This window comes from Phalacrocorax carbo, chromosome 16 (assembly GCF_963921805.1).
Source record: "Phalacrocorax carbo chromosome 16, bPhaCar2.1, whole genome shotgun sequence".
NCBI classification, from domain to species: Eukaryota; Metazoa; Chordata; class Aves; order Suliformes; family Phalacrocoracidae; genus Phalacrocorax; species Phalacrocorax carbo.
Window position 1 is genome coordinate 9,808,074 of NC_087528.1, and position 25,718 is coordinate 9,833,791.

Here is a 25,718-nt window from a genome sequence, read left to right on the forward strand (position 1 = left end):
TCAGGCATTCCTGATGCTTTGGAGCAAGAAGTAGGCCTCTCTTCCATCCACACACTGCTCAGGCGTAACACAGTCCTGTAGCTGGAAGACATTGGGGCATGTGGAGGGAAAGCAAAGCTGAGGTGTAGCCCAGCCGGCACACACCACCAGAGGTTGCTTGATTTCTTTTACCCTTCTTTTTTCCTTCAGCGGTTATCTTGATTCAGACCTGTGGAGTAACTGCGGAATTATGCAACACTGAAGTAGAAGAGATGATTACCTCATCCAGTCTATCCCTTCTGGGAGCAGAAACAGAAGTGCTCCCAAAGGGACATCTTGGATTTCTCAGTCTTATGCTAAACACCCAGACAACAGAAGTTCCATTCCACTCCAGTTGTTCATATAAAAAGGGAAACACCAAGGGCCAAATGCACCAGGCCGTTACTGAGAAATTGTTCTGTTAGTCCCAGCCCACCCTCTCCAAAGAGAAGCCTCTCCATTTTTCTGCTGGCATAAATCTATCAAGTTGGTTTTATTATTGGCACCACCACTGTAGCTGGAAGACCCGATCAAGGGCCACAACTCCACTACACTTGGGCCAGCTCTGTGCTAGTGGCAGAGCAAGAATGCATCTCGGGCACAAAGCTTACAATCTAAGCATAAGACAAGAGACGCACAAGATGATAATGTGATTACAATTTAATTTTATGCCTCGGCTCTTTGTATTTCAGGGGACTGAAACCTCACTTGTGGGACTGTTCCTTCCCACCTCACACCTCTGTGGAGTACCAGAAAAGCTCCATCCAAGTATAACCAATCCTGACAAGAACATTACTCCGAGACAGTGAAGTCATGGAATTTATCAGCAAAGTAATTTTTGCCAACATGTTATGAATGTAGTTGAGCAAGACTGTGTCAAAGGCAGAGAAAAAGATGCTGCAGTAATCAAAATGTAGAAGAACAAGAGCCAAAAAGTTAATTTTAGCTGGGTGAATGGGTATAAGGAGCCACAACCTAAGGATTTTCATATACAAAGACCTGGAAAGATTTAGACTTGACACAGAGAGCTCCAAATGCCTACATCTAAGGTAATATACAAATTACAGATTTAGGAGCAGACAGTAGAGATGACTTGCTGTGGAAAACAGGAGTTGGAAGAGGAAAAATCATGAATGTTAAATCATCCCTGATTAAACAGTGATTAAAGTAGATATTATGGGTACCAATGTCGTCTTTGGTCTTCCTTGACAGATAGTAAACAGGTAGACCATTTTAAAGTTTGACTTTACCCCCCAGTGGTGTATTTTACTATTTTTACTATATTAGAGACTAATTTTTTTTCTGTAGAGCACTTTTATACTTCAAGAACTTTCAACATACTGTGTATAGTCTAGGATGTAGCACAGATCAAGAAAGAATTATTTCTACAGCAGTTTTAGAGGAGACTGGACTACTGCAAATACACAGAGACTGCTCCTACCACATTTGATGAGCAAGGTGAAAAAAAGCAACAAGTCAACAAAGGAGACAAAAAAGATAAAGAGGGACAAAGAGGATTCTCTGATTTCTTAAGGCTGTATTTTGTTGGATCCAACCAGACATCTGACATCTTTTTCCCTCTGTTTATCCCACGGTTTTGCTTGAATTGAATTCTGCAAATTATTCCTACACAGCCTGCATTTTTAAGAGAGGGGGGAGAAGCAAACACCACCCTCCCCAGTGTATCACTCCGACGGACATCTCAGTTAAGCATGAACTACCACCTCACTAGATTTACACAATATTTTCTGGCAATGATACTGCATTGCTGACTCATTCCATTTGCGGCTGGTAATAGCTAACAATCCCTTCTGGTATTATTGACTAGTAACAACTTTCATCACTTTATACCTGTGCTCTGGTTATCTACCTCCCACATTAGGCACTTGACAAGGCTGGTTTGTTTATGGATGCCAGTTCCTTTCTCCAAGCATGTTATACCTTTTTAACCTTGTTCTCTATGTACTGGATACCTATTCGTATCATGTCAGCTTAACGCTATTATCAAACTTACTCTTAAGTTGAAATACTGTTCTTCATTGTATTTAAAACAGTTGTTTTTCAGTACCTCATTAATCCAGCACCAATAATGAATCAAGAAAAGTATTAATCATCATTTTTCGACATCCCTGGCAGCTCTACAACTTTTAAAACAATAATTTTATCTACTGTTTCCCTAGAAAATTATTTCTGTGCCCATTAAGCTTGTAAGCCTTTAGAGAGGAAAAGACAAGAAAAAAGAAAAATTTAAAGGTGACGACAAAATTTTATTTCTTCTCTCACTCATACCTGACTTGCCAACTGCCAAAGAGAATACTTTTCTTATTCTGCTGTACCTATGTCCACCTAAGGTTCAGTGAGGAAAGGAGGGGGAGAGGGAAGGAAGAAGAAACAACAAATAAACCTAAAATCTTTTTTTGCCTGATGCACAGTTCTCTTTCCTAGATGGGGGCACATTGCTTCTATTTATTTCACTGTCATTTTGATGGCCATCATCACAGTGGAACAGACTACTCAAAGCCAACTCTGCTACTGTTTCTAGGCAGTCCAAATCTTGGTCTTTTTTGGAGATCCCATTATTGTACAATGAAACATCCATGATTCCTCCATAGCTTCCTTCAGCACAGATATTGACAAAAGGATTGCTTTCTTAGCTTTTCAGTACGACTATATCATAATCCAGGTTTCCTAATCTCCAATTATAATTTCTAAAGTTTGTGGTGAAAACTATAATGCCTGCCTCCAAAAAACCCTTTACAAAAATAGAGGCAAACATCGGCTGCTTTTCATTTCTTGAAAGCATTTGGTTACCATCAATCTGTGCGCTATAGCTTTGGTTTAACAAAGACCTTTTAACTGCCTCTTTCTGTTTCAATGCTGGATTTGTCCCACTGATCACAAGACAAATGAAAAATGGCAGTGCATTTTCATATTTAAAATGCACTGTGTAGCAGGAAATAAATCTGGTTCAGAGCTGTTGAGAAAAGTAGGTTAGAGTTTGCTCATGGAATCAGCACAGCTCTATTGATTCCCAAATGGTCAGAACTGATTTGTACCAGTGTCACTATATCATGTTTGTAAAATACCTGCTCATAACTGCCCTCCACGTAGGGGCCTCATCCTCTGAATTCATCTGCTAAATGCAGCCTTTCACAACGTACTATTATTCTCGGTTTGTTTCACGAAGCACAGAGGCTGCAGCAAAAGCTGAACCCTTTGCTCATGTGGCTTGAGGCTTTTCCTCCCTTTTGTTTTTGAAGGGCAAGACAGGCTCCAAAACCCCCAAGGCCGCTCTCCGAAGGAACACGCACGTTAACGCGCACAGGTTTAGCGCCGCCCGTTTCAGTTTAAGCATCCGAGTACAGATTTTAGCTAGGAAAATACACATTCGGTATTTCAAAGGGCCCTATGCCCGGGAAGGAGTGTGGACTGAAAACCAAACAGGAGCAAAACCAGTACAGGAGAGAAGATGATCATCACGTTCCTGAGTCACACCAGCAAATCCAGACTGGTGCACCGTCAAGGGGCTGTTTCTTGTGGGCAGTCGGTTTATATCGAAGCAGAAAAGGACAAGTTTGGCGGACCGTGCGGCACCTTGTCCGAGACGGTCTCCCAGCACCTACAGAGCTCACCTTTCCCCGCCGCCCCTCCTCCCTCGCAAGCTCCCCGAGCCTGTCCCGCCAGCGCTTTCACGCCAAGCCGTGCCACCGCAGCAAAGCGCGGCGCCGCTGCCCGCACGGGGCGGCCCGTTCAGCGCCGGTGCCCGGCTGCGGGGAGCCGCCCAGCCCCGCGGCGGGCGCTGCGGGCTCCGCACCGGGCGCGGCCCCCAGCCTCCCGCCCAGCCGCGCCGCCGCCGCCGCCGGGGAACGGCGCCGCAGGAGCTCGGGGGAACGGCGGGAAGGCTCCCGTCGCCGGGCGAGGGCTGCAGGCGGCGGTGCCCGGGCCGCATCCCTGCCCCCACCGCCCCGGCCCGGCGGCGGGGGGTCGCGGCGGCCGCAGGGTCCCCGCCCGCCGCCAAGATGGCCGAGCGCCGCCAGCACAATGCAGCCGTTCAGCGTCCCTCCGCGCCGCCTCGCCGGGCGGGCGGGGGGGAGCGGGGGGCTGCGGCTCGGTAACCAGCCGTCGAGCTGGCGGGGATTCTCCTCAGCACGACCGCGCTGCGCCTGGGGAGAGCGACCCCCGGCCACGGGGCGCGGCGACCACGCCGCCGCCGGGCGCGGAACCTTCTGGTCGCGGGGGGCCGGGCCCGCGAACCCCGGCCGAGCCCGCGGCACCCCTCGCCTCCCGCTGAGGCGAGCGCAGCCCTGCACGGCGGAGAGGACAAGATGGAGCCTCCCCGGTGCGGCCGCCGTCCCGCAGAGGTAGGAGCGGAGGCCGCCACTCTCCTGGCAGCGCCGCATCCGTCGTCCCGCCGGTACCTGCACAGGGGCGGAAGGTTTCGTGCCGGGAAGACTCTGGCCGGACCGGGCTTTGCGCTGCAGCTGGGCTGGGGGCGGCGGCGGTGGCTGCTGCGGCTGCTGCTGCTGCCTGGCTGCACACGGCCGATGCTCAGCGCTCCCCTCACTGTCTCCCTCTAGCTCCCACCGCTATTTAAGCAGCCGCCACCTCCGGCGGCCACGCCACATGGGCTGACAGTTTACTCCTCGCCGCAGTCCAATGAGAGCCGGGGCAGGGCCACCCGGAGCCGGCCCTGGGGTGATGCCACCCCTGCCCGCCGGAGCCGCTCCGCGGGAGGAGGGGAGGGGGGCCCTGGCCGGGGAGGGGCGGACCCAGACGGGCCCCCGCGGCACCGGGCCAAACTTTGCCGCCCCGCCCCGTGCTGGAGGCCGCGGAAGGCCGGGCGCTGCGAGGGGCGCTTGGCTTCGAGCCGGCTGGGGGCGAGGCAGCGCCGACCCACCGCGGCACCGGGGCGATTTGCGTCCTTCTCCCCGCGGGTGTGCGCGCACTTGGGGGCTACGGCCGCGCCGCGCCGGCACCGTGGCTCGGCGGGGGGGGGGGGGCTGGGGGAGGGGGCGGCGGGCCAGGCGAGGCCAGGCCGCGGAGCGCCCGCGGCGCACAAAGGGAAGGGCCCGGACGCGCAATCCCGGGCCGGCACCCAATCCGGAGGCGGGAGCGTGTGGGCGGGGGCGCGGCCCTGCCAATCGCGGGGCCGGTGGGGCGTTGCTAGGCGATGAGGCGATGTGGTGGCGGCGGGGGTTGGGGCTCCCGCCGCTCTTCGGCGGCGGCCGCGGTCGTTCACCCCGGCGGAGCGCGGTCCCGGGGTTACCACAGGGCAGCAGGCACGCCGGCCGGGGATGCGCCGCCCCGTGCCCGGGCCCGAAGCGGGTGGCGGCAGCGGAGCGGGTGCGGAGGCGCGGGGCGCGCCGCCGCAGGGGCGGGCCGCCGCGCCCCCCCTCCCGACCCACCTTCCCACAGGAGGGAGAGGGAGGCTCCGCGCGCGGGCACCATTTACCCACTCTCTCTGTAACTTACGCTCCTTGAATTCAAGCGAAATAGTGCACGAATTTCGAATTTTGTTCTGTGTCCGCTACCGCGGCTCCTGCAAGGCGGGCCCGCATGGCGGCCGCGGAAAGCCCCCGCCTCAGCCGCCAGCACGCGCTCCGGGCAGCGCGCGCCGCTCCCGCCGCCACGCCACGCAGCTCCATTATGACCTTCTGTGCGCAGAACTGCTTCCTTTATCCACATATTCCTCAATACTGTGTGACCCTTTGATAACAACGACGAGCAATTTACTGCGTCACCTTTCGGGTGCTCTGCGGTCGGCAGGAATTCTCTTTCATAGGCTCTCCCTTCGTACAATTCAATAGCGTCCACAGCGCTACCCTGTCACCGCTCTTTCTCATGTGGTTTTCAAGAATCAATGCCCAGTTCGTGAAGTATTTTGGTCATAAGCAAAATATATGAGAATTTCCCACCCTGTATTTGGTACACCCTTAGCACAACCTCCCCACACAGGAGCCAAGCAATTTGTTCATGTTATTTATTGTTGTTATGCATACTTTGTTAATTTTCAGCATACTTGCATGCTACGTTCTCATAGTTACTCTGAAACAAATGTACAATCGTTGAACTCCTTCTTTTCTGTCACAAGTAAATCAAAACAATGAAGGGCTATCGTCTTCCCTTGCCTAGAGTTCCCTTAAGGAAACCTGTTTCTCAGGGAAACTGAATAAATTAAAGTTGCATTTCTGGCAAGAGGTCTGCATGACCAGGCATGCCGGGTGACATACCGGGAGCCGGGGGGAACCGAACCACAAAAAAAACTCCAACCCCCTCACACAAGAAAAAAAAAAACCCTAAAAACCTGCGAAGAAACCTACACAAAGGCACTTCTGAAGTCTGCAGCCCACGAGCTTATATCCACGATGTAAGGAATAAAGAGTTAGGTTTTCCAGGCTTGGACGCAGTGTTACAGAGATTATGGGACAAACTGCTCTTTTTCTTAAGGCATGCTGCTTTTAACACCTGTAAATGCACAGAATCTCACGGCACTGAAATGCCGTGCATCTCCACAGTTCAGAATTAAACATGCAATTGGAAATTTAAAAAAAATATTTTTGAGGGTCATCTACAGCTATTACAAACTCTGGAATTTACACATGGTGTTCTAGAAATAACCAGTGAGAGCTGTAACTGGTGTGATCTGGGCCAAAATTCCTGCACTTGTTAGAAACCACTATGCTTTGAGCTACAGAAAGAGCTCATTCAGGGCCTGGTTCAAGGGAATGCATCATGTTGTTCCGGCTCATGAACAATGTTAAATGTTGAATCCAATGGCAGGATTTTCAAGTAATTAAATGATTTAGAAAGAAACTCACAAGGTCTCCCAGGCCTCGTATTGGCTTGGTAACACCTCGATGAAATTTATTGCAGACTCAGCATCTGATTATTGTAGCGGTTTTGCACTAAAGCAAAACATTTTCAGCAGGGAGTAGAAAAAAAAAAATTCAAATTCTCAAAATGACCGCTACCGCATTGTCAGACGCCAAAGAGAGCAGCTGTTTGCAAAGAGTACCAGGGAAGCATTTCTGAAAAGTGCAGAAGAAAAGTGCTCATGGGTAAGTAGCTCTCTTCCTTCATTAATCCTGTTTGGATTTTATATGTTTTTAGCAGCAACTGAGAAGCATTCTGTTCCAGTGCTTGACCATCCTCACAGTAAAAAAGTTTTTATTGCGTTTTTCATGTGTATTTCCTTTACTACAGTAAAGGTCATCGCTGTAATATCCCAAGACAGCTCAGCATTACTGGAAATGTTACAAAAATACACTGATTACTTGTTTCAATGTCCTGGTGTGTTCGTAACTACACAGATACCCCTCGCCACATCGCAACTCGGTTACGTTTTATTCTGGTTTCATCTGCCGTAAGACTGATTTCTTACAATGCTTCTGTACGATTCTAAGTGTTGCTACTGAACATGTTTTTCACCACTTTAAAGTCTATGCAATCCGTGTTAAAGAAAAATGTAATTACCCCTGTGACAACAGAAGTTTAATTTCATACTCTTTCATGCTGCCTAAACAAGTGGAAAGAGCTACAGAAGATGAGAAACAACACAGATTCAGGTGTAATCTTCTCAAACCCCTTTCAAGTAGAAAGATAGCTGCACAGGATTAACGGTTGCATTGTTAATTATAAGAGAACAAGTATGTTGAGGCATCCCACTTCTGACCTTAAATCACATCTGTAGTTTCTCAACAAAATATTTGCTAAAGACCTGCAAGCCCTGCCTAAAGGCACAAGGCTTTACAGATGTATCAACCAGGCATTTCTAAATCCATGATGCAAGCAATATTTAACATACAGAATTAAAATAAATCAGTATTAACAGTGAAGACTGTAATCTCAAAATGTTCAGAGATTAACCCTTCATGTTAGGGTTCACAGTAGGAAGCAGGGCATTTGTTCTCTCTTCTGGCTGCAAACATCCCAGCTCGACATACACAAATGAAGCCAGTATTTACATCTCGCTTATAGATTTCAAAGTTAGTTAATAGCAAGTGTGGGCCTGGAACTTGCTGCCAACAAAGAAATCAGTCTTTGATATTATAGTTACGGATTTTTGCCACATTAGAAGAGATTTTTAGTTTTATGGGATGAGTACAAGATAAATTCCTGGATTTTAACTTCTGCTGAACTTCCAGCCTCGTTCCTCTGACTCTCAAATCCACAGCTGGCATTTCAAGCTTGTCCTTGGCTTTGGTATTTTGCTGAGATTCTTCAGATTCCTCAGTTGAACGTATAACTTCAAACTCCACTGCTCAAAAAAAAAAAAAAAGAAATAAAAGTACTTTGTAGTTATGTTAGTATTTAAGACTGGATAGTTGAAGAGAACTGGTTTATTCTTTTTCTCTAAATATATCGCTGCCACAGTGCCACATTGTCAAAGTCTTATATTGAGTGCATAACAGAACCATTTCTGTACACAGGAGGCCAGAACTGTCCATTAAGGCTTGCTACGCTGATGGTATAACACATCAGCACCTCCTGCTCCATCCTCGCTTCGTCTGAGCCTGTTCATTCTCCATTAGCATCGGACTGCTTAAGAGAGGGGAAAGGAAGAGAGCTGGAAGGTCGGTGAGCACTACCTATCTGTTCAGCTGTTTTTAAACATCACATTTTACAGGTCTACCCTTCACTGTGAGAGAACGTGTATCAACCAAGGCAATACCAACACACTGGACAACACGATACAAAGTTAAACCTACCTGTTCCCATATTGCGAAACCGTGATAAAGTAGTTGGCTGCAATAGTTCGATCTGTTTCATGAAATCACCAGCAGCCTCAAAAGCTGCACTAAAACGTGTTTGGATACGCATGATGCAAAAGGCTCAAAGGCAATTCTGTGTGCTTGACAACGCTGCGCTACTACCATTATCTGTGGGGGCTTTTTTTCACCTTCTCTCACAGAGGAAGGCATTTACTGTGGAAATCTTTGGTTTTCTTGTCTAAAGTATCTGTGTGTACTAGAGAGTCACTCAAAAAGTAACATCTTTTGTTGGGAAGCAGAAAGACTGGTCTTAATACCAATCGGAGTCCGTTCTGCAGCCTCTCACATAATTCTCTGAAAATCACGATTTCCAACTAACTGAATTTTCGTCTTATCACAGGTTTCACTAGGTAAGATAAGTGGAATAGGTCAATCACATTATTCATTGTAAGCCATAGGTAATATTTACAGGTGCTTGGGTCCAGCCACTTAATCCTTATTTTTCAAGGCACTGAGATTTTAACTTTAGATTTCCTATGGGGAGCCAAAGCAGACAGCAGAGGTAGTCATACTATACTTGGGATAACACACACTGTGGCATTCTGCGCTAGCTGAATTCTTTGAGCATGACAGGCTTCAGTCCCAGGTACTATTCACTCACAGAGCAAGAATAAGAGGTGCACAAATTGACAAAGATAAGTTATTAGCAGGCTGAGGTAAATTTTCATAGTCAACAGAACATGGTAGAAAGTCCAAACAAAATTCTACATGGAAGGAGATAAAAAATATTATTGAACATGACACTTTTCAAAATAATTTTTATGTTCAGGCTTAGCTTGAACCAGCTGTTTGCTCATGTGTGTGCAATCTCTGCACTGCGTCGACTTAGTGGCATTTGTTATTACAGGTGGCAAAAGCTCAGTGGACTCTTGTGCTATTGATGCAAAACCCTGTTGTTCAGCTTGCCACCTAGTGGTTACCTAAAGATGTCGAAGGTATGAAAGAGGATGCTTGAGCCCATGGAAGACCTTTGGGTATATTTTCCTGCCTGGAAAAAGGACTTTAGTCATGATAGTGCATTACCCTAGTCCTCTACCACGTCTGGCAGATGATACAGCACAATTTCATGACATCAAGAGTTTAGAACAGTGCAGGCAGCAGAGTCTGAAAGGTACTGGATACAGCTTCAAAAATTATTTTGCTTGAACAGGAGCTGCAGCAGAATGAGATTACCTTGTTTGTTGTCTAAATAACAGCAATGAGCAGATCCACAAATAGCACACAGCCAACACAGCTTACAGTCACTCTGTTCTTTTGAAATACCCCCTCAGTTTTGAAGGGTCTTTTGTATTCAACCAAGGGGAAGGCTTTCAGAAACAATGTGGGAGGCCCTAATCCTGTAGATCCAAAGGCAAAGTAACCAAGCACCGATGCATCACATGCATCCCTTCCTCTGAAGTCTTCTGTATGCTTGTCTGTTGACGTGAGTAGAGAGGCTACAGTTATAACTAGTAAAGGCTATTTAGTTAGGTGTTTGGAAGAACAACACAGAACACAAGCGTTCTATATGGCTATTGTAAAGTTTTGGACTGTCAAAAATTCGTGTTAACACAGAAATCTAAAACCATGAAATTGCAACTTGAAAGTTTAGTTCCACAAGATAGAAAAAGACAAAGAGCCAATACCCCAGAATTAGAAATGCTACTTGAAGTGAAATATCCTGAAAGAACACTGAGTAAGAACCTTCAGATGTTACTGGTTCTGCTTTGGACTGTTCATGTGTGAAGGACCTTGAATAAAATCAGCATGAATATGCACTGTGCAGTACAATTTAGATGCAGTAGTTTGGTTTTCACAAACAAACAATGAAAAAGCACATCTAATTTACAGGCCTGAAACTTACTTTCAGAAGTGACTTTGGCAACAAGAGCTAGTAAGATCATAGTTAAGAGCCTAAACTGCTTTTGAAAATAGATCTGCATGTTTAGTGTACTGAAATCCTTAACGTATCTTCTGTTGGATGTGTGTTATCTACAGTCAGAAATTAATATTCACAAAGATTTTTTTTTCAGAACTAAAGACATACAGGTAGACACATATGTGCAGAGTGAAATTTCCCCAGATGGAAAATTTCATTTAAGAAACTTGTCACTAGATATTTGCTTAAAGCTAACAGTGTTTCTGAAGAAACACCAACTCAAACAAGTTCCTATTCAGGAGAAGAACATTTAAGTGAAGAAAATGTAACTAGGGGATTAGTTAATATTTGTGAAACACTTCAAAGATGAAGTTTTATGTAACGCAGAAAAGAAATCATGAGTCTTTCTCTGATTGGAGCTGGAATGAAGCTAGAGCGCTCTTTCTGTTTGTTAATATTTTACCAGATTCTTCCCTGGCCAGCTTTTTACCCACATGGATTGCTCTTAGAACTGTCAGTGATGTCAAAGCTGTTGAAATTCTGTCTAGTGTGGAAACACTTAAGATAACTTTTGATCCATAAAGTGTAAATTTTCAGTCATCAGAGCTTTTCAAGTAACACTGAGAATTATATTAAAAGAAACTCCCCAACCTACCTTACTTCACTTCAAAGCAGCTCAACCCCGTTCTTTGCTAGGCTACAATGTAAACTCAAATTAATACGCCCAGGACACAGTTCCGAGTATCTGTGGAGGTGGGGTTTCTCAAAATGTGCAGTACACCCACCACAGCTGGAGCGCTCCTCTGGCATGGAAAATACAAAGTTTCATTTACCCTGAAAGTGTATAAAACAAGTGACTAGTGGGGACGTTCTAAGCGCAGATACAGCTTGCCTTATGCTCTTAGTCCCTCTGCACTGACGCCAGCCTCTGTTGACCCAAGGAGATACAGCTGATCAGGAGCTTTTCACATGGTACCACAAAGCTCCCTTCACAGTATTGGCTTCACTCTAAATGCAGTCATACAGCCGAACTTTAACAGGTGAGGTTTGCCTTTCTTTCCAGAAAAACAGTGTCTCCAATAGCAATTAAAAACTTTATTGAGCTAAATTACTTAAAGAAAATTAAACTCCAGTTTTCTAAATGTTTGACAAAGCTCCCCCTCCTCCTGCCTAACATTTGTTCTAAACTCAAAAAAAGCCCTGTAGCCCACAGGTGAATAGAGAAACCTTGCAGCATGTACAGAAACTAATCACATGGTTGTACATGTGTCGTGATTTTCAGAGGAAAGCATACAGCTCTTCTGAGAAGCAACTGTCCTTTGAGGATGGCCTGTCATCAGCCTTCAAGATGCATATGATATGGATCACCAACCGAAGTCTCCCACCTGCTCTCAACCTCTGGGATAGGGCATATTAAAAGGATAGAAATACAGAAGTGTGTTTCTTACTAGCACAGTCTATGTATGTAACACTGATGGTTGTAATATCATTGTGGCTTGCACCTGCCCACCTCTGTAACAGGATCTTTTTCTCTCAATAATACAGAACGATACAAATACATGAACAAAGGAAAGGGTTTACCCTTTCTTTCTATTTATCTGCCGAATTAAAACACAAATTACTAAATCCATCTCATTCCTACCGTACAAACTAAAAATCGGCAGGCAGAGTAAGGAGAGAGAAAATTAACATATCTCATAGCCTTCTGAATTGCTTGGAAGCTTCCACAAGTTCTGAATTCGATGAAGTGAATAAAGTATGTAACAGTCTTCTTCAGTAATTCAGTGTTAACACATCGTCATGAACACCCCAGAACACACCGAATCATTAAATTGTGCCATATGCTGGAAATACAGCAAATTGCACAGCTTACTTGACATACCAACCGTTTTAAGTCCCAACAGGCTGTTTTGCACATGAAAAAAATGAATGAAGCTGCTCAATAGGTTCAGAAAATCATTGTCACACTACAATTGTTTGTGTTTCACCAGAAATGCCCATAAATCTCAGCTACTGGTCTGGCAGATTTGTACAGAGTTGAACTTGTAAAATAAATGTTTGAATAAGCAAACTAACTTGCTTGCTTTGTTGCAAATAATTTTGTGTTACTGAGCTTCCAAGCCTGTGTGTGCGTCACTTGTATCTGAAAGCCCAGGACCGAGTCACTCCGTCTTAATGACAGTTCTATTCACTGCAACCATGTGTTTGATGAATGTATTAAATTCAAGTGAGTGGTTTTAAACAGGAAAGATTCAATTAATTTTCCATAGCTCAGGCATGAAAAATAATGCAAGCCTCTGCTAAAAATCAGAAGCAGAACTCCTTGAAAACGTTGTATATTCTGCTCTGAGGTGACGTTGTTCAAAAAAAAAAAAAGAAGAAAGATTTTGCTTTCACAATCTTGTTTTTGGAAATGCAGAATTCAGTCTAGTAGAATTAAGGATGCCATCTGGATGGTTTTCTGGAGGAGAAAGCTAAGCAACAGAAAAGAGTTTTTTAAAGTCCTATTCTTGCAGTGCAGTATTTCAGGGCCTGCATGTCTGAGTAGGAAGCTCCACTCAAGTCTTCTCTGGGTAAATCTGGATGCAGAGGTCATATTAAGGTTGTTCTCAAGAAAATATCACCCCTTATTGACGTTTCACTTGTTTCATGCTGGCAGTATCATCTTTCCCTTTTGCTATTCTCTAGATCCCCCAAAATCTGCAGGAGGTTTTGCAATGATGGCTGGAAATTGCCAGACATTAAGAAACTGATGTCCTTGTAAGGCTGCCAGTGGTGTTGCATCACGCACGCAGCAGTATGAAACTGCATGGCACTATCAGTAATGTTTCAAAGACATCCTCTTGCTTATCCTGTCAATATAGGCCTGACCTGAAATACTCTTCTTATTTCAGTCTCAGCCTCACAAAAAAATTACATGAATCATGACTGTCAGCACCATGTCCATTCCAGTCCTACAGGTCTGTCAATGGCTATTACTCTGTCCCTGCAATGTGCTGCTGTTGTGAATAAATACCCTTATAATCCATTCTTAATTTTAAAAGCCCTTTAAAATATTTTTTTTTCTTGTGTGCTGCTAAAGATGATTCATTGCATCTACACACTGGTTTAAAAATAGATGTAATATAGGTTGGAAAGGACCTCTAGGTGAAATGTCACAGTGCTTATCGCTCCCTGCTCTGAATGTATCTTGACACAACTTGTGTCCATTGCCTCTTTTCTTTTCACTGTGCACCTCTAAGAGTCTGGTTCTGTCTTCTCCAAAATCTCTCAGTGGGTAGTTAAAAAGCAGCAATATGACCACCATTTGACTCTTTCTTTTCCACACTGAACAACCCAGCTCTCTAAACCTCATCTCATGTAACACGTGTTCTAGCACCTCAGCCATCTTAGCAGCTCTCCACTGGACTCTGGTTTGTCAATCCTTTGTACCAAGAGGGTCCAAAACTGGACACAGTACTGCAGATGTGGCCTCACAAGTACCAAAGAGAGGGGAACAAATCTCTTCCCTTAACCCGCTGGTTGCATTCTTGCTCCTGCAGTCTGGCATGTGGTTACCAGCATGTGAGTATCTATGTAATGGTAACAGGTCACTATTAATATAAAGCTCATTTGGAAAGGCTAAAAGGCTGCCATACTACTCCACAGCTGCCATCACATCTCTGGAATATTGAGGATGATAAAAATAATATTAAAACAAAAGTCCCCCAAACAACCCACACAAGTCCCACAGCATTGTGAGAAATAATTTATTGAATGCTACACCTCTTATGAAAAAATCAAAATCACCTTTACTTCGAAAATTCTGGAGAAATGTTTGTCTGTCTATTATTAAAGACCTTTAATAAAGAAGAGTCTACAACCCTTCTGGGGAACATACACCATTCTTAGCCTTCCTTAAAGACTTTCCAGTATTATAATTCAAGGCCAGTACTTTTTCTCCCATCCACAGCAGACGTTAGAACAGTTTTCCAAAGTTTTGCCGATGAAGGATTAAGTCATGAACAGGCTGACAGTTTGGGAGACATAGCATTCCTCTGCCATACACCGCTCCACGTAATGGCTGTCATTAAAAAGCTCCTTTACAATTTGCCTGTGAAGAGGCAACACTTTACTGCACATATCTTACAGATGGTGCTCCTGCTAAAATTCCAAGAATATGTGGTGCTTTTGTAGAAGTATAACATTGATTAATGTTCAGTCTATGACCTAGGTTTTGCCTTCTCTCATCCTAACCCTGCTACTGTCTGACATGTAAGGTCAGGATGCTGTCTCACATAGAGGAATTTGTCTCTGCTTTATTTTTTTATGTACCAACTTACTGCACTGGACTATAAAATTCTACTGAATAACAATACCTAGTTCACTGTGTGCCCACAGCATACATCACATTATGCCCATGATCTCACCTTTGGCCTTTAGGTCTTAGCATACTAAGCAGTATTGTAGCTATTAACCTGTCACAAAAATAATGATTAAGCAAGGATTTGCCAAACTACAATTTGATCTAACAGCCACTTGGCAACACGTGAAGTGTGCAATTCTCAGACAGACTCTTTCATATCTAACCCAGATAAGGTTTAGCCTATGTCAAAACAGAAGGGTATGTGCATTTTCCAGGAGTATTTAATAAAAGGGGAGAAGAATTTGCAAAAATGGCATTAAAACCAGAGGTCTATATAGGCATTCCTCTTAATTCTTACTTCTGCTGGCAACAGTAAAATTCCTTTCAAGTAACACATTAGATCTTCAGATTCTGATTACAGGGCTGTAACAAGAGCGGCAGTCATGTAAAAAATTTAGTGGAAGGTGGCAGAATCCACTACTGTACTTCCACTCTTCTAGAGAGTCAAATACTGTGACTACTTTACAAAGCATGCTTACCTTGGTCAGTGTTCTTTTGAGGACTGAGAACAGAAGGGCTTGATCCCATTTCTAAATTTTGCCAAATACCTTGGCAGAAATGATGTGCTCTAGATGAGGAAAGCTGGACCTGCTGGGCTTGACCAGGATTCTGCCTGAGTGGCTGACTTTGAATGATCTTTGAGGATGCATCTGCCTTTTGTTGCACTGGACCATGATTTTCAATAGAGAAATCTAGCTGAACCTGTTCAAATTCAGAGATACGTACTTTTCACATCAAAGACATCTGAAAATTGGTTAAATCTCACAGTGGCATCTTGGTCTTGGAAAGATAGGTTTCAGCAAGAGGCAAGACAAAAGAAAATTATTATTTTTCATTCTGAAAGGTTGTACAGGAAGATTAATTACAACATCACGAAAATGATTGAGAAACCCTAGTTTATTAAGCATTAACAAATACTATTTTGTACAGGGACAATGCAAAACTTAAAAAAATAAATGTATTTTTAAGCCTTCCAGGAGATGACGGCTGAGCAACTGCAATTGAAAAATCCAGCTGAAGGCAAATTACGCTGATGATAAAACTGCACTGTACCTCAGTGGATGGCAATTCTGTTTCTTCCCCACAGCTGCTTGCAGCTTCTTCTTTCTTTAAGCTAGGACAGGCAAATAGAGAAGAGGTCCTTGAGGGATGCTGTTGCTTTGCATACCACAGCTCCTAATATGAAATATTACATTAACACAAATAACTCATGGTCTCTAAAAATAATACATTTATAGCTCAGTTTGCTGTTACACTCCTAGACTTAAAATAATCAGTTACAAATAATATTAAATAAAACTATGTTCCCTTCAGATCAACAGGGCCAAACTACCCTCCTAATAAACCTCTTACTAAGTCTGTTCAAAATCTACATTTCTCGCTGCTGTTACTGTCATCCTGCTTGTTACTCAAGTTTATATTGGCAGGGTAATTCTTCACTTTTGTCTTTTCCCATGATTAAATTTCAGAAGGAAAACCTCCCAGAGAAGTCCTAAAAAACCCCAATTAAATAAAGCAGCTATGGAAAGGTAATTTGTCAGCAACTAAAAAAACCTAATTGCCCTACAAAGTTTCACCAGCTTTCAACATGTAGCAATTTAAGTGAGATTTGATGAAAAGCAAACTGCTTCAGCCCTGTCAAGGGAGACAAAAATAAATGACAAAGTGGTTTGCTACATCTTTAAGACTAAGGAATCAAAACATGAGCCCGTCATATAAAGTAACTGACACTGAAATTCCTATAGATATGTTAGTAATAAATTCTCTCACTTTTTGGTAAGGGTGATGATCTTGAACACAAGAGCAAATGTAGCCTGGCTAGTGAGGGTCATTACCTACAAGAAAACCACCCAAACTAGAATAGGAGTATTTAGAATCTCAACCTGGAGCTCAGCTTCAGTGCAGGAGCTGAAGCCTCAGCAGGTATGTTCTGGGCAAGGAGCAGCCTGGAATGAGACTACTGAAGATGAACAGCTTGAATATAAGAAGGGCTATCCTTCTTTCTAATCTGGACAAATTCCAGCAGTAACAGAGATGATCCCCAAGGTTCCAGAGCTGGGAAGATTCTCAATGATAGCCACTGCAACCATGACCTCCAAGCAACCCATGAGCTGAAGAGGTTGGACTACTACTCCTGGAGCTTAGCACACCATCTGGAAACTCACAGTCAAATGCTACCTCTCCAAGAGCCACGGACACACTGCATTTTAAAAATCTGTTTATTCTTACAGAAGCAAGAACAATCTTTAATGATTTTAAAAAGAACACGGGAGACATGAGATGTTAGAAAAATAGCAACCACAGTACCTAGCTCATTAAAAATAAGGCAAGGGAAGACTGGGATGGATGGGCAATGAATATTCATTGGTCTCAATTTGTCAGCTAGGTTCTAAGATGAGTTGTGAAAGAAAAATTAAAGAGCTGGAGAAGAAAAAAAATATAAAAATGTGGGTTTGAATTGTGGCAATTTTGCCCAGAGCTGGAAATGGCTTTTGCATATGTTTAGTATAAGCATTTAGCTAATCCTTTTCAGACCTTGATCCAAGCAATGCACAGATGAAAGAAGCAGGCTACAAAAGGTCTACTCAACTGCTTCGCTGGACCCTAATGTCCTTTGTAAAAATTATTCCTGGTGTCAGTGTTTAAGGGATTAAGAAACAGTTCTCTGAACTGAAAGTTTAAGTGAACAAAGGATGCCAAGCTTGTGACTTTAAGTTAATAAGATGTTCACAAGCATCCTGAACAAATGATAGATCCACAAGCAAGCTGAGGCATTCCACAGTAAGTTCACCTGTTGGCAGACCACTTTCCAGGCTTCCTGCACACTTTAACAGCTGCCTCACCTATTTCCTTCTGAAACCCCACAAGAGGGAGATCAGAATTATACGCTCAGGGCTCCCATCTAGGACTAGAGTTGACCTTTTCACCTTGGAGTTTTACAAGAAGCTTAAGGTCTCATGCTCCAGAGGAGCCCATACCACTGTCCCATAAGATGTATCATTGATATGCCAGTGAGGCTGTTTATTTAATGTTCCCCAATTCTTTCCTCTGAGGACCTTCCTCACTACAACAAGATGATAATACTTCTTGTGACAGTGCTGCTGTGACAGCTCTTTATCAGGTCCTCAGACTGTCAATGAGGAGTTGCAAAACAGTGCTGCATTCCCAGACCTGTTGTCACAGAGCTCGAATAATTTGAGCCTTCCAAGTCTTGGAACCCAGGTGGCTTTCACTATGGTATGCCCTAACTAGTATTTTTGATGCCCCAACTAATACTTCTGATGTCAAAACAACTTGATTAGATAAATTTGGTAAAATATACCAAATTCTCCAGCTCACATTGCACTTACTTGACTGACCTGTTACAGTTCTCAATTTCTGTTTTCTTAGACTATCCGCTATATCTAAGGAAGAATAAGTCTCGATTGGTAAAGGTACACCAGCTGGCATTCTCAGTTTATCCCTGTCTGATGGATGGTTTATAATGTTTGCTCACACTACAACCTTTAAAACTTCTTCATTGACTAATGGGCAGTAAAGAAGAACAGGGGCTTATTTTGACTCAAGCAATCTATTCAAATTTGGTTCTAATTGACTCTAACAGCATAGCCTTTTGGACTTCAGGCAACCTTTCTCTACCAAACATAAGTGCCCCTCCTGCTGGACATCATCTGCTAGGAAGAAGCTAAGAGAAATTCAAGCATCTGTGATAGGACGTCCGAACACAAGAGTTCTTCCCTGCCAGGTTCCCTTAGAACATATTGCAAAATGTTGCCATAGGTTCAATCTGATAGATTCACCTCAGCCAAGAAACTTGTACCCATTTTCTTCCCCAAATATATGCCTTTCCAGGCTGAAATACTGCTGCATGCTTTGGATGCTTGGAGAGCCTTTTCCTTTCATATTCAAACGTTTGAGCCCTCCAAACAAGCATCTCCTGCTTTTACTACTATTCTTTATCCAAGAGAACAGCAATCTTGTGCAGAAGCTGGAAAACCATCTGCCTAAAGACCTGATAGCAGAACACTGAACTTGACCCTGTGAACACTTGTTCTCAAATTTAATTGCTAGATATTTGCACTTCAACTTTTTACGCTGTTTTCTTAAATCTGCTGGCCCAGAATTTTTTGTAATTAGTCCAGCTAACATCCCTCATGGGTATAATTACATGGCTAATCTGCAGTGCTGTTTTACAGGGGGGGAAAAAAAATCTATTTTTGGCAGAACTAAATTGCAAATTGAAAGTGTGTCATCCCCAGACATACAACTGGTTAAATTAGTACCAGCTGAGTCACTTAACCTTCATTTACCTAATTTGTAGCACTTATTCTAAGCAACTACAGAGGCATGTTTTTTTTTTCTTTCACACCATTCTTAACTGTAAGAAAAATCAAACATTTGTTAGAATTTTTTCTAATGGCTCTTTTTCACTGGCTCTTTTAAGAAACTCACCTTTGTCATTCAAACTGTCTGGCCAGACATTCATATACTTTGTAATACATCTAGGCCAGGCAGGTAGCATCTGAAGAAAATAGTGATAACTTCAGCCTCAAAAAACCATGGATGGCACACTCAAAATTAATACATGGTTATTCTGTTTTATGTTTTTAGAATGTATCTAGATGTAAAACCATTTAAGATGCTTTTAGAATGTGTTCAGATGGTAACGTTTTAAAGTAAATGACTGGCAGTTGTGATTTCTTAGTGCAATCTGACAACATGATCAGATTATCTCCTGTGTAGTTTCATATTATCACAGAGATCTTAGTATGTAGAAAGAGAAACACTAAACTTCAATCTCCTACATGTTCCTGGATGACCCTTAGTAATCTGCAAAAAAGCTCTCAATCTGTTCTTGATTTCAGTTGAGACAAATAAGAATGAAAAAAGAGAGAAATAAAAATAAACAGGATCCTCCAGAGGAGATCAGCTTTAATTCAGTTGATTTTTCCCCAGGGACAGAGGAGGTTGCAATTTCAATGTAATAGGCTGGAGGCTGACTGCTTGGAAAGAAGCTCAGCAGAAAAGAAACAGAAAACCTGGTGGACTACAAGTTGAACAGGAGGCAGCAACGTGTTCCCGAGGCCTTTGGCCAACAGCACCCTGGGCTGCATCAGGAAAAGCACTGCCAGAAGGTCAAGGGAGGTGATTATTTCCCTCTACCAAGCACTGGTGCAACCACATTTAGAGTACTCTGTCCACTTTTGGGCTCCCCAGTACAAGAAAGACATTGACATACTGGAGCAAGTCCAGCAAACAGTCACAACGATGATCAATGAATTGAAGCAGCTGACATACAAGGAGAGGTTGGGGAAGCTGGCCTTTTTTAGCCTCCAGAATAGACAGGTCAGGAGTGATCTTTTCAACATGTGCAAGCACCTGGTGGGGATGGTGGGAGGAGGTAAAGATGACTGAGCCAGACTCTCCTCAGTGGTATACAATGGAAGAATAAGGGGCAATGGGCAGAAACTGAAGCACAGGACGCTCCACTTAAGCCTAAGGGGGGAAAAAAACCTCAAACCCCAGTCGTCTTTATTGGGAAGGTGATCAAACACAGGAAAAAGTTGCCCAGAGAGGGTTGCAGAGGAAGTATTTTCCCAACTGAATTTGGTTAATAATTCTACTGGAGTTTTATACCTCAGAGCAACAACCTCACCCTTTCTGAAAGAACATTGTTTACTGCCCTCAAAACTACAATGACAATCAGCTGCTCTGACTCAATCCTCACAGGAACAAATCTGCTGATCAATTAAGCAAAGTACATAGTGAAATCCTGACTATCAAAGTCATGGGAGGTCTGCCTCTAACTCCTAGGTGAGCCAGGATTTATCCATTTGTCTCTCTGATGAAAGCTGCAATTTAACTATTAAAAGTTGTATTTTAATTACAAAAGATAAGAGACAGGTTAATTACGTATCCTGCATTCGTATGTGGAACATGTGCTGTTACAATAATTTGGACATGGGTGCTTTAAAATCTCACCGCTGTGGATATTTGGAAATATGCTCACTGATTAATCATTTTCAAGTTTATCTTAGAACAGACTGCAAATCCTTCCAATGGCCAATCTTACTTATTTAAAACTAAGCTTTATGAAACTCACACCTGTAATTCAGGATTGCATTTATGTTGCATTAACACAACTATTTCTGAAATTCATTGGATGAAAACCATGTTTAAAGAAGTTAATTTTGAAGTCCCAAAGATAATGCTTCAGATAAATGGGGTAACATCTGGCTGGCGGCCAGTCACTAATGGCGTTCCCCAGGGCTCAATTTTAGGACCAGTTTTTGTCAATGACCCGGACAGGAGTTGAGTGCACACAAAGTTAGTTTGCCAATGATACTAAATTAGGAGGATTCGTTGATTCCCTTGAAGGTAGAGAGACCTTACAGAGAGATCTTGATAGGTTGGAGCACTTGGCGATCACCAGCCATATGAAATTTAACAAAAGCAAATTCTGGATTCTGCACCTGGGTCAGTGTAATCCTGGATGTCCGGTATAGACTGGGGGACAAAGGGCTGGAGTGCAGCCCTGCAGGAAGAGATGTGGGGGTTTTGGTTGATGGCAAGCTCAGTCTGAGTCACCAATGTGCTCCAGCAGCCAAAAGCGTGTCCTGGGTGCATTAGGCACAGTTTAGCTAACCAGCTGAAAGAAGTGACGGTCCCACTATACTCAGCGTTTGTGTGGCCTCAGCTTGAGTACTGTGTGCAGTTTTGGGCTCCACAATATGAGAAGGGTACAGAAATACTAGAATGTGTCCAAAGGAGGGCAACAAAGACGGTGAAAGGACTAGAGGGCAAGCCTTATGAGGGGCAGCTGAGGATACCTGGCTTATTCAGCTTAGAAAAGAGGAGACTGAGGGACGCCCTTACTGATGTCTACAACTTCCTCACAAGGGGGAGCAGAGAGGGAGATGCTGATCTCTTCTTTCTGGTGTCTGGTGATAGGATGTGGGGGAATGGCATAAAGCTGCATCAGGGGAAGTTCAGATTGGATATTAGGAGGAAGTTCTTCCCTGAGAGGGTGGTCAAGCACTGGCTCCCCAGGGAGTGGTCATGGCCCCAAGCCTGTTGGTGTTCAAGAAGCATTTGGACAATGCTCTTAGATACAGGGCTTAAATTCTAAGTTGCCCTGTGTGGAGTCAGGACTTGAAGATCCTCATGGGTCCCTCCCAGCTCAGGATATTCTATGATTCTATGAAAACTTCCAAGGTACCAAAGGAAGATTTGAGCTAGAGTCAGTAAAAGACAATCAAATGCAGAATTTTAAGGAAAGTTATATTAATGGAATTAGAACTGGCTTAACTGCTCATTATCACTAGACTTCAGCAAGCGTATCATTACCTGTGTTGCAAGCCTGTGCTGTAGATGCTTTAAAGCTGATAGCTGACACTGTGTTCTTTTGACAAGTTCTTTTGGAAAAAGACTACCAGAGGCAATACAAACTGTGCAGCGCTTAAAGCTATCAGGATGCCAAAGTCCTATAAAGGAGAGAAAATACTGAGGGAGGCATTCTCCGTTGTTGTTTTGTCATCAAAGTACATTCCCAGCAAGTGTTTATAGTGGGTCTAAATGAACCACAGAACACAAGGCCTTCTCATGCTATGTGGAAACGGGCCTTGTGTGTTTTACCGTTGCTTCATTGCCAGAGCAGTTGTTGCTTGGAACTTCAATGTCCACAGTGAGATCTTCTTACATTATATATACCCTTGATTCAAGTTTACTCTATAGTAAGCTTATTCTGCTTTCTCTTCCACTTTCTTAAAGCATTATTTTTTATTCCAAGAGACAAACTACCTCTTTTCTGCTCTTAAAAGGACTCTTAGTTCAACTTCCAGTTCCCACACTGACATCTAAGCACCAGGGAGTCCTTCATCTAAGATGTTCATCAACAAAAAGTCACTGCCTACAGACTCCCACTGTTCTGTGTTAGCACCTCCCACCACAGGATAACCTTACTTGCAACAATTAGCACCGCAGTCTCACACAAACTATGAAGATCAAGAATCAGTCAGGTCAAGCACTTTGTTTCCCTAGCTCTCTCCAGCTCAAAGGGTGAAATGATTCCCAGGTTTTATTCTAAATATAAAAGCTAGCACTCTTCTGTAGAGTACATTTACCTTCCTTTACTACCACTCCGAGTTCCGCCCTAAGTCTGTTTCCCATTTCCATCAGCTGCTGCTTCTCTTGGCTCAAAACTGAGATTTTTCTTGCTGCTTCCTTCAGTTTATTTTGCATTCCTTGTAGAGTACAGCTGACACCATACTGACGACCAACACCAGAATCTACAACACGTAACTGTTGTCCAAGATCTACCATCTTTTCTTCAACAACTTTGGGTTTTTGCCCCTGAAAAAAACAGTGCCTATAATTAGTAGTTAGAAAGTGTGGTCTGCAGGTTTAGAGATTTGTACAAACATGCATTAGAAGCCCATTGAAGAAAAAGTGTAATGTTGAAGTCTACAGCACATTTTTGAGGGTCCTTTTTCAAGATTTTATTAGCAATATAGGGCAAATTAAACTGTGGAGCAAATCACAGTAACAGCCTGGCACGTTCCCACAAATATTGTTAACTTTAAGTGTAAAATAATACACATGGGATAAACACCACATAACTGTAAACTAGAGAATACTTAATTTTAAGTGGAAAAAACCACTTTAGAGCAGACAGCAAGCTACAACAAACCCTTCTTTGTGTAATCATCTTGTGCAGACACATGTACGGAGTAGATATGTCTTAAAACATTGTTTCAAAGAGAAAGGCTGCAGAGTGAAAAGTAAAGATTCTACAATCAGTTTTGTCTCTGCAAACCTAATTGAGTCCACTTACACATACACATTCTGATAAAGTGTTTACCCAAAAGATCACATCTTTGTTTTTCAAGAGCTATATACTGTCCTCTTTCAGCCCCCTTACTACAGAGGAGACTTTTCAATATCCATTGAAATACTCATCATTCACTGAATAAATCATCTCCCTATAGACTTTTTAAATACTCACATTGCCACAAGTACCTAAATATGTCACATACCTTAAAATCATTCTACAAAACTCTTGCTCATCTATATGTTTGTTCTTCTATATATAAACTAGTTAGAAGTGTACTACACTGTACTTGTGCAATCCCAGTTTTCAGCTAAATCACCCTGAATGCTGCAATTCAAGGATTACACATCACACAGGTGTTATCCACACTAACAGAAAAGTCAACCACCATTGCCTTAGTGTGTCATGTGACTCTCATTCTCTTATTTCTTTGGATAGTTTTACCATAAAAGAGGAGGCCCTTGAGAACATACACGGAAAGCATACAGGTCCACAAACAGTACGGGGGAGAAAGGTGGAGAAATTAGGGCAGGACTGGAATCTAAAAATAAGAAGGACACCAAAGCGAAAGAAAAAAGGAACACCACTTTCGTGTACCTATAGCAATTTATATCAAAGCAATTAATATAAGCAGCCACAAGTTATTACATTCTAACCTCATCATATGAACAGCAACGTTAACACATTGATGCTTAACACAAAGAGAGGTCAAGGCAATGACCAGTTATGGTACCACTGGTTGTCACACACTGTCATACCCTTCACTGTGCTAAGAGGCAAAAGCACATCACATGGCTGGGGCAGGAATACTATTTGCTTAAACTTCTATTGGTTCCTGAGCTTTTTCATAAAAAGGTTCAACAGCATTACACAGAAGACTTTTTTCAGGTTACAGATTGTAAGCTGTAGAGTTAGGAGTGGAACTCAGAAATCTTTTTACCTTTAGATCCATGCCCAGAGTAAAACTACAATACAAAAGAGAGAAAACATGGAAAAGATGGGTACTAAAACACTAGGTGGGAGGAAAAACTTTCCTCAGAGCTGATACAAAGAGAAAAGAAGAAAAATATACATACACGCAAAAAGTCTGCATGCCTATTTCACTAGTTTCCACAACAAACTTTCTTCTTTTTCTTTAGACACATTTTAGCTCTGGAGTCTATAATTTTGAGATTATGGTCCCAGAACCTCTATTATATTAAATGGGAAAAAAGAGAAAACTATTGCTATAGCTCTCTGTATTGACTTCACATCTGCCCCTCCATGTTTAGTTACCCTTATTGCTCAACAGATTCTAAACTCCCCGAGGTCGAAATAATTTTGCCAGTAATTCATCATGGCCTTAAGTACATCCTTAGCATGCAATTATTAAGTGTAAGAAGCACAGAGACAGTGTAGAAGAATGTTAAATGATAAGCACTTCTGAAATCCAGTAAGGAATTCTAAAGAAGTTTTGCCCATTGTTTGTAAGATATTCTCAGGACTGTTTCTAGCTGTGAGTCTATGCCTGAGAAGGCTCGTTATACACTAAGGAAGAAAAAATAAAGCAGACAGGAGAAGTAGACAGGAAATGATAGTTCAACATCAGTGAAGATGGCATTAACTACAATTCCAGCATTTTGTTCACGTCAAGTTTTGGCCCGCACATCTGCTATCTACTACGTGCCTATACATATAAAGCACAAGTAATTCAGCATTTGACACTGAAGGTGCACATCACTGCCTGAAAAATGTTCTTGTTCTTGCATCCAGCCCTGAGCATTCAGTTACAGTTTAGCATCATGAAGCAAAGGATTAATTTTTGGCACAGAGAATGTTCAATTCCTATCTTACTGT

The 25,718-nt window shown here is 43.0% G+C and overlaps 2 protein-coding genes across 2 annotated transcripts in view; both read right to left on the reverse strand.

The window, feature by feature from the left end:
- The window catches only part of FASN (fatty acid synthase), a 45,448-nt gene extending 40,777 nt beyond the window's left edge, over window positions 1-4,671 (reverse strand). The window contains exon 1 of the mRNA XM_064467161.1: window positions 4,437-4,671. The gene's annotated coding sequence lies outside the window, so the exon portion shown is untranslated. The remainder of the gene's footprint in view (window positions 1-4,436) is intronic.
- A 1,321-nt stretch (window positions 4,672-5,992) lies between these two features.
- Window positions 5,993-25,718, reverse strand: part of CCDC57 (coiled-coil domain containing 57) — a 47,894-nt gene continuing 28,168 nt past the window's right edge. The window contains 5 exon segments of the mRNA XM_064467429.1: window positions 5,993-8,275; window positions 15,532-15,754; window positions 16,106-16,228; window positions 22,400-22,536; window positions 23,176-23,404. Of these exon segments, the coding sequence (XP_064323499.1) occupies window positions 8,052-8,275; window positions 15,532-15,754; window positions 16,106-16,228; window positions 22,400-22,536; window positions 23,176-23,404 (936 nt within the window). The 3' untranslated portion in view covers window positions 5,993-8,051.